Raw genomic sequence first — 13,574 nt, 5'->3', positions numbered from 1 at the left:
CTGTGTCTGACATTTTTCCAAGAGACAAGATGAAAAGAGACGATATACATCTCAAAGGATAGGAAATCTCTGGTTTATCTTTCACAGCATAATGAAATATACTTTTATCATTAGAATCAAGTAGAATCTTATTAAGACTTGCTGTGTAAGGTAACTCCAGAAGAAAATGTCTGTTGCCCTTGACTACCACGTGCATATTTGCTTTTTGTAATGCAAGGAATACTTTTAATTGCCGGTGTTAAATTCTCTGAAGTTAATTTCACATCACCTTGACGTTAAGCTAACAAGCAGACAGGGTCATTCTTGGTTTGTAAACTCTGTTGTCTGGATCATTTAATAGTATCATATTCAAGAATGCAAGCAGCAGAGAATTTTAAAGAAAATAACAGTGAGGGCTCAGGACTATGAAATAACTCATTGGGAAAAAGGATTTTTTCTTCTTCTCCCCTTTCACTGCTCTGGCAAAAGTGGGTTACATTTTCTTTCTTCAGAGAGAGAGATCAGTATGGGTTTTATGCCAGAGGCCATTTTAATACATGAATGATTTGTAGGTAAATTTATTGTAGCCAATGGATGCATTCAACTGTGTAATAGAAATATTGTCAAAAGCTGGGATTATTATTTAAATAAGTGCAGTGTTAAATTTGATTACATACTTTTTAAAGCTAATAAAACATTTCATTGCTCTCAAACTATTTCCCATAGTCCTATTTAGTCAGAAAACATAAATTAAGTGAGGCTCTGCATAGAAAATTACCCAGGCTTTGTGTCGATGGAAGCATGCATGGAAAAGCTTGGCGGCCTCACAGTTTAAAGACGAAAGGATGTAAAAGGGGTTGGCAGGCTCCTATATAGGCTTGTGGGGACACTTTTCTCCTTGAAGAATTACGGAAAATGACTGCCTAGGAGAATGCATGCTTGAGATGGCCTTGGGGGTATGGAATTGTCGGGAGCCTAGGGTGCATCAGAGGGAGGCCCCTCTTGCCTTACTTATCTCAGGTAGAGAAAAGACACCCAGGTTGACAAAATTCTGTTCACTTGGACATAGAGTCTCCAGAAACATTAGCCACTTGCTTTTTAAAAATTATAATTGTTTTCATTTTAAATAAATCAAAGTGGGGTCTTTGGATGCCAACATGGGTCTGTGACATTTTAAATTGTGCTATTTGCTGAGCTTATCCTGTGACAGGTCTTCATTTCCACCAAATGTCAAGGATCAGTGCCTTGCATTCATTTTAATGAAATATTGTGCTGATAAGGGTTATGAATGCCAAGTTTAAGCTGTAAATTACTAAATGTCGGGCTGCTTTCTGCTTTGTGAATTCACCAGGGAGCAAGCTAATGAAGGTTTCTTTCTCACTTCTTCTTACAGTTAGGGATTCATGGCTATGCCTTTGCAATCACAAATAATGGATATATCCTGACGCATCCAGAACTCAGACCACTGGTAAGAGAAATACTTATTTCTGTGTTTCTCCTTTTATGATTTTAAAAGATTTTCTTCAGTTCTACAGTGGAGACACTTTGCAGTTTTCACTTGAAATGCTCAATTCATAATACTGTCTGTGAAAAGCTGTTTTAATAGTTTATAACTAGCATTTTGACATATCATATGCAAATAATATAGGGTAAATATATTTGCTATCATGTTTTTACATATAAATCCATATATGTCTTGCAACTTATTTATTTCATGTTTGCCAATATATGTAAAATTTTAAAACTCTGTTCAGTTTGAAATATACATCATAATAGGTAGCTTTATGAAACAAATGATCTCTCACCCTCCAGCCTGAAACCAACTTAAAAAAAAACGATCTACTTATTTATTCATTTTGGAACTTGCTAGGCCTTCACTGCCGTGGACAGGCTTTCTCTGGCTGCAGTGCGCAGGCTTCTCGTTGCAGTGGCTGCTCTGGCTGTGGAGCACCGGCTGTAGAGTGCATAGGCTTCAGTGGCGGCTGCCCACGGGCTTAGTTGCCCCGTGACATGTGGCGTCTTCCCAGACCAGGGGTCAAACCTGTGTGCCCCGCATGGGCAGGCGGATTCTTAACCATTGGACCACCAGGGAAGTCCTGAGACCAACTTCTTGAAAATTACATTTGATACAACAAATAAGAGTCAAGATCCCTGGAAATTCATTATGATGGAGTTGGAACATTACCCAAGCCCGGTGCCTGCTGGTTTGAAGATACTCAACAATATCTTTTGTGTTTCATTGAAACCGTTGAGATTTTCCCCCTTGTCCTGCCTATGCTGTATCCAGTAGCACTGTTTAGTGAGCTGACATGTAACCATTTTCTTTCAGCATCGTTTTAGCTCTCTTTGAAGTGAGTGGAGTTAGGCCTAGTCCAAGACAGCCCAGAATAGCATGGTCCATTCTGATCCCTGGGGAGAGGCTGCCTGGAGCACTGTGTTTAGGAGGATTCTGAAGGGCAGCCAGATTTGGTGCACTGTGGATTCTGGAGGGGCATGGCAGAGAGGGCACCACATGTTTGCACCCCTGATCTAGTTGCAATGTGTTGACAAAAAGACATCCCTTTTGGTCTGTGGTTAGCCAATTTTAAAGAAGATATAAAAGTATAAAGAGTAATATAGTAAACTCTGCTTTTGAATGTCAAGAAAGTATAGTTCATTTCCTATAGCTGTGCACACATGCACACACACACACACACACTCACACATACCCATCCACTCCACATGTCTTTTTTCCTTTCATGAAAATTAGAAAATATCAGCAGTGCCTGCTATGCAAACGTTTATTTGTGAAACATCTTGTGGACCAGTTTGCTTCTCCCTTGAATCATTGTTTAGAAGAAGTTCGTGTTTTAGCTCCATCACCATCCAACTTTGCTCTAATCGCCCTGGTATTAATGGAGTCATGGCCGCATCATATGGATCCCATATGCATGCTTCAGGATGCAACTTAAGGTAATACTTGACTTCAACAAGCTTTTTATCAAAAAAGGATTGAATTAACTGGTTAGCTGATTCCAAACTTAATTCAGAATTGCTGAAAAGTCTGACTGAAAAACCTACCTAACTTTTTAAGGATATTTAAGTCTAAAAGTGTATTTAAGTTTAAAAAGCTTAGCACAGTACCCATTTCTAAGTCTTGCAGTTGGGGTTGCTTGTTGAGGGTGGTAGGAGATATATGTTTGATGTGGCTGACAGTAGGCTCCTAGTGCTTATTTATTCCAAGTTGGAGTGAATCAGAGTAAATGAAGCAATCAAACCTGGATCTTCTGCCAGTGAATGAATTAACTTTCCTATTTATCAGCTTTTAAAGAAGGAATAAAATGGAACCAGATGTCAGAAGGGTCACCAGGGTACCTTCCCTTTCTCTATAATGTGGAAGTGAGCAGCTCCCATCTGTGCAGTCATTTCAGAGACTTTCTGGTCTTTCACATCTCCTGGTCATGCAGCAAATGGCCTGTTTGCAAATAATCCATCTCATGGATTTCAGAACTGTAGCCGCTGAGAGGGCAGCTGAAAGGCTCTTAGAAGAATAGGCCAACCAGTCAACACTGATCATCTCCTGACAGTGCAAATACCCACAGATCCAAGTCATTTCTGTTCTCTCTGTTGAAACACTGCAATGAATGATTTCACTGGAAATGGCAGCTAGGGTCAGATTCCCATAAATGCGGTGGCCCAAGCAAATGCTGCACATCTCACTTTTGAGGACCCAAACCAGATGAAGCTTTTTGAAGCTGACCCACAATAAGAACATCAGGAGTGGCCAGGTCAATGGACCATCTATCTCATTTTTTCCACCTGTGACACTGAGGCCATGACATATTTAGAAGAGGTTTGGTGTGATGCCCACTGTTGAGGATTCTGTGAACTAACCCATCTGTGTAATCAATAGTGGATGTTAACCCTCCCTGAGTTTTGTATTTTCCTGCTGGGAAAAAGACAGCAGTGAAGTGGAAGGAATTCAACTTCAGCAGTACATAGGTTATCCTTGATTCCTAGTCCCATCATAAACCAGCTGTGTGACTTTGGGCAAGTCACACAGCCTTTCTGAGCATCATTTTCTCTTGTAATCTTGTCATAACTAAAAAGTATAATATTATGGGTTGTCAGTGTAAATGGGATAATACAAGTAAAGAGCCTTGTCTGACAAATCAAGGCCAGGATATTGTGGGGACCGTGGCAGTTCTGTGGGCATTCTGTTTGTGTTTTATTGACTGCTATAAAGATTGCGAGGACTCGGTGATGGTGGATGCTTGAGGGGGTAGGGGCTGGATTTAAAGAACATTTTTAATTATTCACCTTGTTCAGGTTATCATGATAAACATCAGTGAGGGATTGTATCCACACACACATGAGTAAACAGACAGAGTCCTTGGGATGAGTAAACAGACAGAGTCCTTGGGATCATGCAGTCTGCATGCAGTTCTACTTTCAACCTGACATCAACTTAGTCTGTGCAACCTCAGCTACGCCTGTCTGTGCCTGTCTGTCTCTCCCCCTCGCTCTGTCTGTCTCTCACACATTCACACCCTTATTTTTCTTGGTCAGCTCTGAGCTAGAAGAAAAGCAAACCGTAGCTGTACTGGGAGGTTCTGTGTGAGCCCAGGGAACCTAAGTGTTTTGTTACTGTTGTCTGTCTGTTTTTAAAGTAGCACTGAGGATATGCTAGCAGCTGCGGTAGCTAAAGTATGCCAGTTGAGAATCAGTCCGCATGGGGGAACAGCCCAGCTCGGCGCGTACAGGTAGTTTATTTGTCTCTGTCTTGTTCACCTGAACAACAAACACAGAAAACTGACTCCCTCGTTCTCCCTCACCACCAGTCACTCAGCACAGAGGAGGGACTTCGAAGGAGAAGGAATGAAAGAATCCTCCCAAGTCGTTTCATTTCCAGTTACTTTGGATCCTTCAGGATAATGTTATGTAATTAGGGCACTTCCCCCAGAAACCTGGTGTCTGCACCAGACGTCTGTGGACCCAGTCAGAGCCTCACCCACAGCTGGGGACAACCAGCAGCAGCAGCGTGCTTGGCCAGCTCTAGCAGGGAATCCTCACTCCAACCTGACAGGCCTTCTCCAAGCCCAGTCATACAGTTAAATCCTTGTTACAAATGGATGTTGCCCTCGGTTCTGGCCGAGGCTGCCAGATTAGCACAGTGGGTGTGAGTGGGAGATTGTGGCCAGCATGGGGGACGGAGCCGACTCACTTAAAATAACTCCTATTCCCTCTCCATCTGCCACTGAGGTTGTTTCTGCCCCTGCAGCCAGAGGAAAGAAGTGGGTTTCCTGAAGCACAATACCAATATTTTTCTAATTTGTCCAATAAAATTTTCCCCCCAAACTTAATATTTGGCTTGATTTATCCAGTATTTTCTTTCATCTTGTATGATTTGGGTGTGAATCATGAAGTGTCTCCAAAAACAGCTCAGATGTAGGAGCCTTACTCAGCAGACTGGCTTTGGTTTAATTGGCAAAGCTGCTCAAGCAGGACTTTTCTGTTGATAGCTGGGCTGTCTGTAGTCTTTCTCCAAGTGTTTCTCAGTCACTTTGTCCTTGCCACCGGCTTGTGACTTCTGGTAGACTAACTGATGCTGATTCAACATTTATGTGGTTCCCAGCATGCTGGGATCCATGTGTTAGAATGGGGGCTGAAGGAACACGTGGGCTGGGACCATCTCATGGGTGGGGACTCGGACAATAGCGAAGCAAGAAGGATTCAAGTCAGACCTTGAGGAATGATTTTTGAGTTGTTATTACACATCTGGAAGTTTTTTCCTTGGTCTCTGCCCCTCTTTAACATTCAGGTTAAAACTATTTCAAAGCGTGGTTACTTAGAATTACTGTCTAGATCGATTTTTCTTGCACTTTATTCTTCTCATAAAGTTCTTTGAGAGCTTTACGAATTTTTCTTAAAATGTGGAACCCCTAATATATCTTTTTTCTTTTGCCCGACAAAGCATCGAGGGAAATAAAACTAGGAAGGGACCTCCTTTCACATGATCTGGTTTTCTTTTGAGATTTTGGTAATCCACGTGCCCCTCCGTTTTAGAAAAAAGGGACATCTGAGTTGATTGCCTTCCCCATGGAGGCCTGGAATGTGGACCTCGTCACACCACCAAGAGAACACAAAAAAGGCTCCTTTCCAGCAGCCACAGCACAGGCAAGGCTCCACAGAGGAGCCTGGGGCAGACAAAATCTAGGACTTGTTTCCATGAAACCACGTTGACATTTGCCAAAAGCTGTTTGCTCTGTGTCTGCAAGCCCAGAAGATGGGGAAGGATGCTGAAGAGTTTCTATTCTGGAGAAAAATTAGCCAGTCCCATGGGCCGCTGGGCTAATGGTAGATGAGATGGGGAAAACCCTCAGTCCCTTTCCTCAATATTGGCTAGATGGCTACTATGTTCTAGGGCTAAGCAAGCTGTCCAGAGTGGCTGCGGGGAAGTGCTCCAACACGGAGAGCTCAGAATCAAATAGGGAAGATAAGACTTGATATGTAGGGTGGAGAAGTAGCCATAGATCCAACTAGGGAAAATGCATTTTTGTATCTGTTATTGTTGTAGGTCTTAGTAAACTTTGTTTCACATTTGTTGATCCCTTTTTGTGTGACAGACACTGCTCAAAGTGTTTTAAGTGGTTAAAGCTTTTGATCATGAACTAATTCACTAGCAAGCTTAGGATGCAGAAACAACGGAAAGGCTCAGAGGCTCAGAGAAAGGGTGTGCGGACGCCAGGCTGTGTGGAAGGTGGGTCTGGAAGGCAATCTGGAGTCAGATTGTGGACAACCACGGGCACCAGGAGCATCTCCGTGAGGCAGTGCATATCCTCATGTTACGTACAGGAATCTGAGGCACCAAGCAATCGAGTGGTTAAATGACTGGAAAGAGTCAGAACCAGGAGCCCCCACATCAGTTGGGATGCGCTAAATTCACTCTTCTATATTGGCTGATTCTCAGGAAATAGGAAGCAGAGTGGGAACCTGATCTTTGCAGCCATGTGGATGAATAACAGGGTCATCACCAGGCAATTACAGTGAGCTTCTGCCTAGACTAGTACTGTCCAGGAAGAATGTCATATGAGCCACAATCATGAGGTGCCTGTGTAAGTTAACATTTTCTAGTAGCTACATCTAAAAAGGAAGTAGGTAACCAAGCTGTACAGCCCAGGCCAGTGTGGGGAGGGGAAGCCTGAGCCGTCAGGCTATCTCCATCAGACCCTGGCCATTTCTGTTGTTCTGTCAAACTCAGGTGAACTCTCCAACGAGTCCAGATTCTGCAGATGACAATGACATCTTCCTGTTCCAGAATCTCTCCACTCCCTCTGGAAGTCAGTGTTCTTGCTGTTCCCACAGGCTGAGTTCTGCTTGATGTCACCAGTCAGTCCTTATGGACTCCTTGACTGTCCCCATCCCACTCCAAATGTTGATTCCATTTCTTTGTTCTTACGGATGCCCAGCCACTTCGTTTTTCCATGCCTTTTTGCTATTGAACATGGGTTATAGATTGGCTCTGGCAGAAGGTCATTGAAAACACAGATTGACACATGGACATTCTGACAAATTAAATATTCTTACACCATTGTCCTCTCATATGGAATGAAATGGACATCCTATGGACTTATGTAAATATGCTAAATGCTAAGCAGACTGAGGAATGCCTCAGTCTTCCTTCATTTCTCCTTCCTGCTCAATGCAAATGCTAAGGGTTCTTCTGAGTTCAACAAGTGTGGGTGTGGCCTTCACCACTGCCCTTTTCTGCCCCACTCCCCACCCCAAGTCTACTCCCCTCTCTCTGTCACTCTTGACAGGCCCTCTGTCTTGGCTTCCCTAGATAACTTCCGTTCCCTTTCAGCCCTGCTCTGGACACCTGTTTTTGTACCCCCTTCACCCCAGCATTATGCTCTTAGCAGTCAACGTGGGCTTTCACAGGCATCACTCAGTTGATCTGGCTTTTCTTGGCATCTAGAGTAAAACCCAAACTCTGGGCCATGGCCCCAGCTCCCTACCATATCTGACTTGACCTCTCTGGCCAGCCAGAGTGGTGTGGCTGCCTGCTGTGCTCACCCCTCCTTCAGTCTACTCCAGCCCTTTTGTCCATCCCTCAAAAGCCCCAAGCTTCTCTCCGGTCCATTCTTGTGCCTACTCTTCCCTCTGCCTGTAATCTTGTTCCCGATACACCTGTGACTGCCTTTGTCCCACCTTCCATGTCTCATCTCAATGTCACCTCCACAGAGAAGCTTCCCTGCTCTCTGACCAAAGGAGCCACACACCTCCCTCACTTCCCATCACACCCCGTATTTCAGTTTCCTCTGATCACTTATCACTCTTGGGAAAGGTCTGTGTGTTCAGCCTCTCCCACACGATCCCTTGTGAATTCCTGTGACTTTGCTGCTGCACCGAGGGAGTGGTTGATAGATACTTCTCGGTAGATTTTGATGGCGTTTGAAGGATGCTGATGACTAAATATCTGGGTACCAATTTTCTACAATAAGTGAGAAGGGCAGGTGCCACACGTTTACCCATCAAACACTTACTGAGTCTTTGCTTCATCACATGCAAAATTTGAATCTCATGTAATTGGTTAAGTTCTCCTTTCTTTCCGCCCCTGCCTCTGCTGGACTGCAAACATTCATGAGATGTTCCTCACGTCAGGCACTGTGCTAGCTGATGGAGACAGAGAAGCAGGTACAACAGCATCTCTGCCCACAAGGAGCTCATTGCTACAGGCCAAGAGGAGTTATGTGCTCGCGGGGGAGGCATCTGCTTTTCTTGAGGAAGGCACCCTGAGATGCTGGAGGGCTTCCCAGAAGAGGTGGCATGCACACCAATTTCATCCACAGCCTACTGTGAGGGACATTTCTTTCCAGACTCAGCAGGGGTCCCACACACTTCCTGAGATCTCTGTCCTCATGCTGGACCAAGCACTGCTTTTGATTTCTGTCTCTGGTCTCAGAACCATGCATTCTGCTGGCCCCAACCTGCTGGGGTGTAGCGGGTGGGAACCTGTCATCGTTTATATAACTCTGTGGCTTCTAAGACTGGAATCCCATCTCCAGTCTTCAGCTCTGTTCTCTGCTCAGACTGCTGGGAACTGAACGAGACTGGCCAGTAGGTGGCGCACGGGCACCGCCGTGTGCCCGCTCCCTGAGCACATTGTCAAAACACAATCCTTTTATGTCGGGTCTGAATCCATCCCGTTTTATTTTAAAAGAAAGAATCATCGGATGCTTAGTATATGTATCTGCTCAGAGGAGTGTGTTCTTGGAGAAAAAATAAACAAGACTGTGTGAGCCCCATGGAGCGAGCCTGGTAATTTTGAAATACATCCTTTGGTGAAAGAGAAAACAGAGCCTCGCGTGCTTTTCTCTTGATGAAATGCTGAGAGCAACGGTTGGAGCCTCCCCAGTCTGGACACTTGAATGGAAGACTGGCAGCCCTGAGCAAGGAATGCTTACACCTCGTGAGCTTCAGGATGAAGCAGGTTAGAGGGGTGCCTGCCTTTCTGTCCTGCAAACCTCAGGAACTCTATAGCGCTTGGTCCCCAAGTTCTGTGGCCGGGTGTGTACAGGGGCACCTAGGGCATAGATAGGATATAGCAGAGAGTGGGTTAGCAGTGACAGTGCAGCTGTTACGTAGAGTTTTAAGAACCATGCTGTGTGCTTATCATCTTTGTGTATTTTGCCTCATTAAGTCTTCGTAGCATCCTGTGTGTTAGTTCTTGTTTTAGAGAGATTAACTGATGCCTAGGCCAAGGACTGTGTCAATCAGAAAGCAAATTTGACTCAGTCTTTTTTATTTTTATTTTTTTTGACTCAGTCTTCAGAGGGAAAAAAAAGACAACTATGGACAGTGTGGTTTTCCATCAAGTTAAACCTCTTCAATTGAACAGACTTCCTTAATTCTGAAGCAGTGTTATAAGGCTCTTTTATAAAATGAGAGTTGGGCGGTGGGCCTCTCTTGGCTTCTGCAGACAATTTTCCTCTTTGCTTCTGCTGTCTGCTCCTGCACACCACCTGCATGGCACTCAGGGTGGCATCTTTGATCTTGGCCTTGGATGGAGTTTAGCTGGTGGGGAACTCACACCCAGAAGAAACGAGAGGAGAGTGCAGTGGATTGTATATTCAGCCCTGTGTCCCCTGGCACTGGCTGCACCCAGTCTAAAGCCACGTTAGCCTTTTGTTCTCTGTGGGCTGCTGTGATTGTTCCTTCCTCTGTGCCTTCATGCAGAGTGGAAGAGAAGGGCCCCACTGCTTGTGACTTCAGGGCACTACACCATTTCTTATAGTTCCCCACACCTGCCCCACTCTTACAATAGGCCCTTTATTAAAACTTCCTTAATTAGCCAGCTTGACGATGCCATATGCTTCCTGCTGGGGTCCTGACTGATACAAAGGTAAGAGTTAGATGGAAGGTTTGTTTCTCTTAAGTGCTTACTAGAAAAAAAGGGGGGGGATAAATAAAGGAAAAAGAAGAAAGGGAAGAAGTAAGAATGGAAGAAAAGAGGGAGAATTACAAGGAAAAAGATGGAGGAAGGAAGGAAGAAAACCAGAAAGCAAGAAGAAAAGGCCCTCCATCCTGTCCTTCATTTATTTATTCATTCACTCATATTCATTAATCTCACATTGTGGTGGGAACACAGAGCTTCCAAATACACTTTTATTAAATTCCTCTTTGCTCAAGTGATTAAGAATTGGTATCTGTTGCTTACAACCAGAGCAGCCTGGCTGATACAGCTGTGGAATCCCCGAGTCTGGGAACCATTGCTGGGTGTGGCTCTAACCCCTGCTCTCAGGGAGCACACAGCCTGTCGTCCCCCGCTGCCTCCCACTCCCACCCCCAAACCTTCCTCTCCACACCACTCTGTGCCCTCAGCCCACCGGACTTCTTGCACAGGTCTTTGAGTTTGGGCTCCATACTACATTACAGAAATCCCTCGACACATCTGTCCCCTCACTGCACTGCAGGCAGCCTGAATATACCAATCAGTGTCTTGTTCACCCTTGCATATCCAGGGCCTGGTAAAATACCTAGGAGAGGAAGTGGAATAATAAACAGGAGAGAAGACCCACAGATAGGTAATTGATTACACAATGACACAGTATATTATTAAGCACCAGAGTGGGAATACTGTCAAGAAAGAATTTATAAAAGGACGTGGTGTCCAGCTGTGACAGGGGTGGCTCGAGAACTCTGCAGGGAGCTAGTTTGCAGCCTGTAAGCTTCAGTTCACAGGTTGTGATCCAATCCAGCACATTTGGAAACAACAAAGGGCCCTTCAGACACTAGATGTGCATTGCCGGAGCCCACCTTCCCTCTCACCTCTCCTTCTCTCATCTGGCATGTATTATCGAACACCTCTCTGTGCCAGGCGCTCTTTTATATGCTGGAGATCAAGGGATAAAAACAAGACTGACACAACTCCCCCTTCATGTGGTCATGGATAAGATATGTTGTTTTAGGCTCATAAGTAAGCAAATAAAAAGTATTAACCCATTTTGGATAACCTCTCCAAAGGAAGGAAGGATCTGAGACAACAATACACTAGGGTCATGCCCTACTTTTAGTTGAATGGTCAAGGGGAACCCTTCTTGGGGATGACATTTTACGCTGAACCCTATAGCCCTGAGGGGGAAAAGAACTTGCTGTGCCAAGATAATGGAGACTAGTTTAGGCTGAGGGAACCATGTATGCAAAGACCCTGAGGCACGGGGAGACCTAAGATGTGTCTGGAATCTGTGAGTAGATTCAGAACAGAATTCCAAAGACCAAGGGAAAGTGCCTTGAGGTTTTGTTGGTAAATTCCTATTTGGAAACATGCTTAGTGCAATAGTTCTGTGGATGGCCCGCCCAGGCCCCCTCAGCCCTCACCTCCATGGGTTCCAGCCTGGCTTGCAGCTGCCAAAACCCTAGTGAAGACTTTCTGTGACTTCTGGAGTTCACTCCTTTCAAGCACACAGCGGGCAAGGGGTGCCGGGGAATTAGCATCCTTCCACCAAAAACTGATGAGCACTCCCACCTCCCGGTGGGCTCCCTGGAGGCACCTGCTGCACACTGGCTTCCGGACCCCTGCAGTGGGATTCAGCTTGAGGTGCCCACAGTGCCCACATGCTCCATGATGCAACTTGTGTTGGCTGCCTGCCTGTTGTCTCTGTCTCTGAGTCAGTTTGCCATGTTCCTACAGGCATTTCTTGGCAAAGTAAAAACTTTGCCCTTAAATCCTGGCCTTAGGATCTGCTTCAGAGGAGAGTTGCGCCACGATCCCAGTGGACTGATACATCTCTGCAAAAATAGATTTGCTTCAAATACAGTTCTGTGTGCGTATAGACCTTTGCTTTAAAGTGTTGGGATCAGGCACGTTTCCCATTCTGTTTCTGGGGGCTGTGCATGTGTTCACCTCACATCAGCCTGCTTGCACTGAGAAGCACCAGGGAGTGTTAGCTTTATGCTGTTAATAATGGAGACGGCACTTTAAGGGAATTTGGTTTAGAGATAGGATTCTCTGCTACTTTATTGTTTTGCAAAAGGATTTGATGAGGACAGAGCTTTTCTTTACACTGGACACACTCTGACCTTTGTTTTACTAGATTAATTTCATATCTAGAGTGCCCCATCTTGGATGATGAATTAGCAATAAAAGGCTCATCAAAATGTAATTACAGGCAATGTGTTGAATAATGATCTCTTAAAAATTCCTATAGATTTGTCTGCACCTCCTTCCCCTCATGGGGGAAATGAGTGTCAGCTGCTAGCTACTAGCCTGGAGTCAGGAATGCAAAGCCTAGCCACATTGTGAGGCTGAGATGGAAGAGCTGGCTTCCATCATCGTCCAGTGTCATCTAATTGATCAATTGCTTCTCTCCATGTGATGCACATCTTTATATAATTTAAAGGGCCATCTCCATGGGGGTAGGAATACACAGGAAGTGGAAACTCAAGGCAGAGTGAAACCCTCACCTCCTCCATCTGCAGCAGCCTGTTGTGGGGAGCGAGTTATTAATTAAAATGTTAACTGTCCAGACAATAGCAGGCAGGCCAGCATGAAGAATGCTGGGAAGTGAGCATTAAAGCTTTTATAACTGTAAATTCCAGGAAAGTTTGTTCCTCCTTCAAACAGGCAAACAGAGCCATCTGCATCCAAGAGAAGGCCAAACTGGGCTGGTGAGTGAGGTTAGGCCTCCCTGGGGAGGAGTCAGACTGGTTTCTCTCCAGACAGTTGGACTGGGAGAAACCTAGCCTTACCCCCAATGTACTGAGGAGCCCTGTAAAACCTGCAGCTTGAGCTGACAGCAGAATATTCAAATGATTCAACAGTATAAGTGCCCACACTCATTTGAATAACTGAAGAATTCAGTCATTTGAATGCCAGTGATGATGCCTCCGCGAGTTTACATTTTAGAAAGACAGTGCATCTGAATCCCCATGAGAGCATTAAATTGCTATCTAATTAGCAGTCCCAAATTATATATATTTAAAAGATAATTAAAGGTTTGAAGGCTGTTGGAATAGCTGGTTATACATTTAAATGAATCACTAGAAATTTGTTAGTAATGTGTGGAGTTTTCTTTTATTTTTTGCTTCCCTCTTTGAAGTTCAGTAGACCCAAC

General features: G+C 44.7%; 1 protein-coding gene across 1 annotated transcript in view; it reads left to right on the top strand.

Annotated features, from left to right (window-relative positions):
* Positions 1-13,574, top strand: part of CACNA2D3 (calcium voltage-gated channel auxiliary subunit alpha2delta 3) — a 901,045-nt gene that overhangs the window by 694,398 nt on the left and 193,073 nt on the right. Inside the window, exon 17 of the mRNA XM_070359574.1 lies at positions 1,373-1,447. Coding sequence (XP_070215675.1) covers positions 1,373-1,447 — 75 coding nt within the window. The remainder of the gene's footprint in view (positions 1-1,372; positions 1,448-13,574) is intronic.

This window comes from Bos mutus, chromosome 22 (assembly GCF_027580195.1).
Source record: "Bos mutus isolate GX-2022 chromosome 22, NWIPB_WYAK_1.1, whole genome shotgun sequence".
Lineage (NCBI taxonomy): Eukaryota > Metazoa > Chordata > Mammalia > Artiodactyla > Bovidae > Bos > Bos mutus.
The sequence above is the reverse complement of the archived record's forward strand: the minus strand, read 5'-3'. Positions and strand labels throughout refer to the sequence as shown.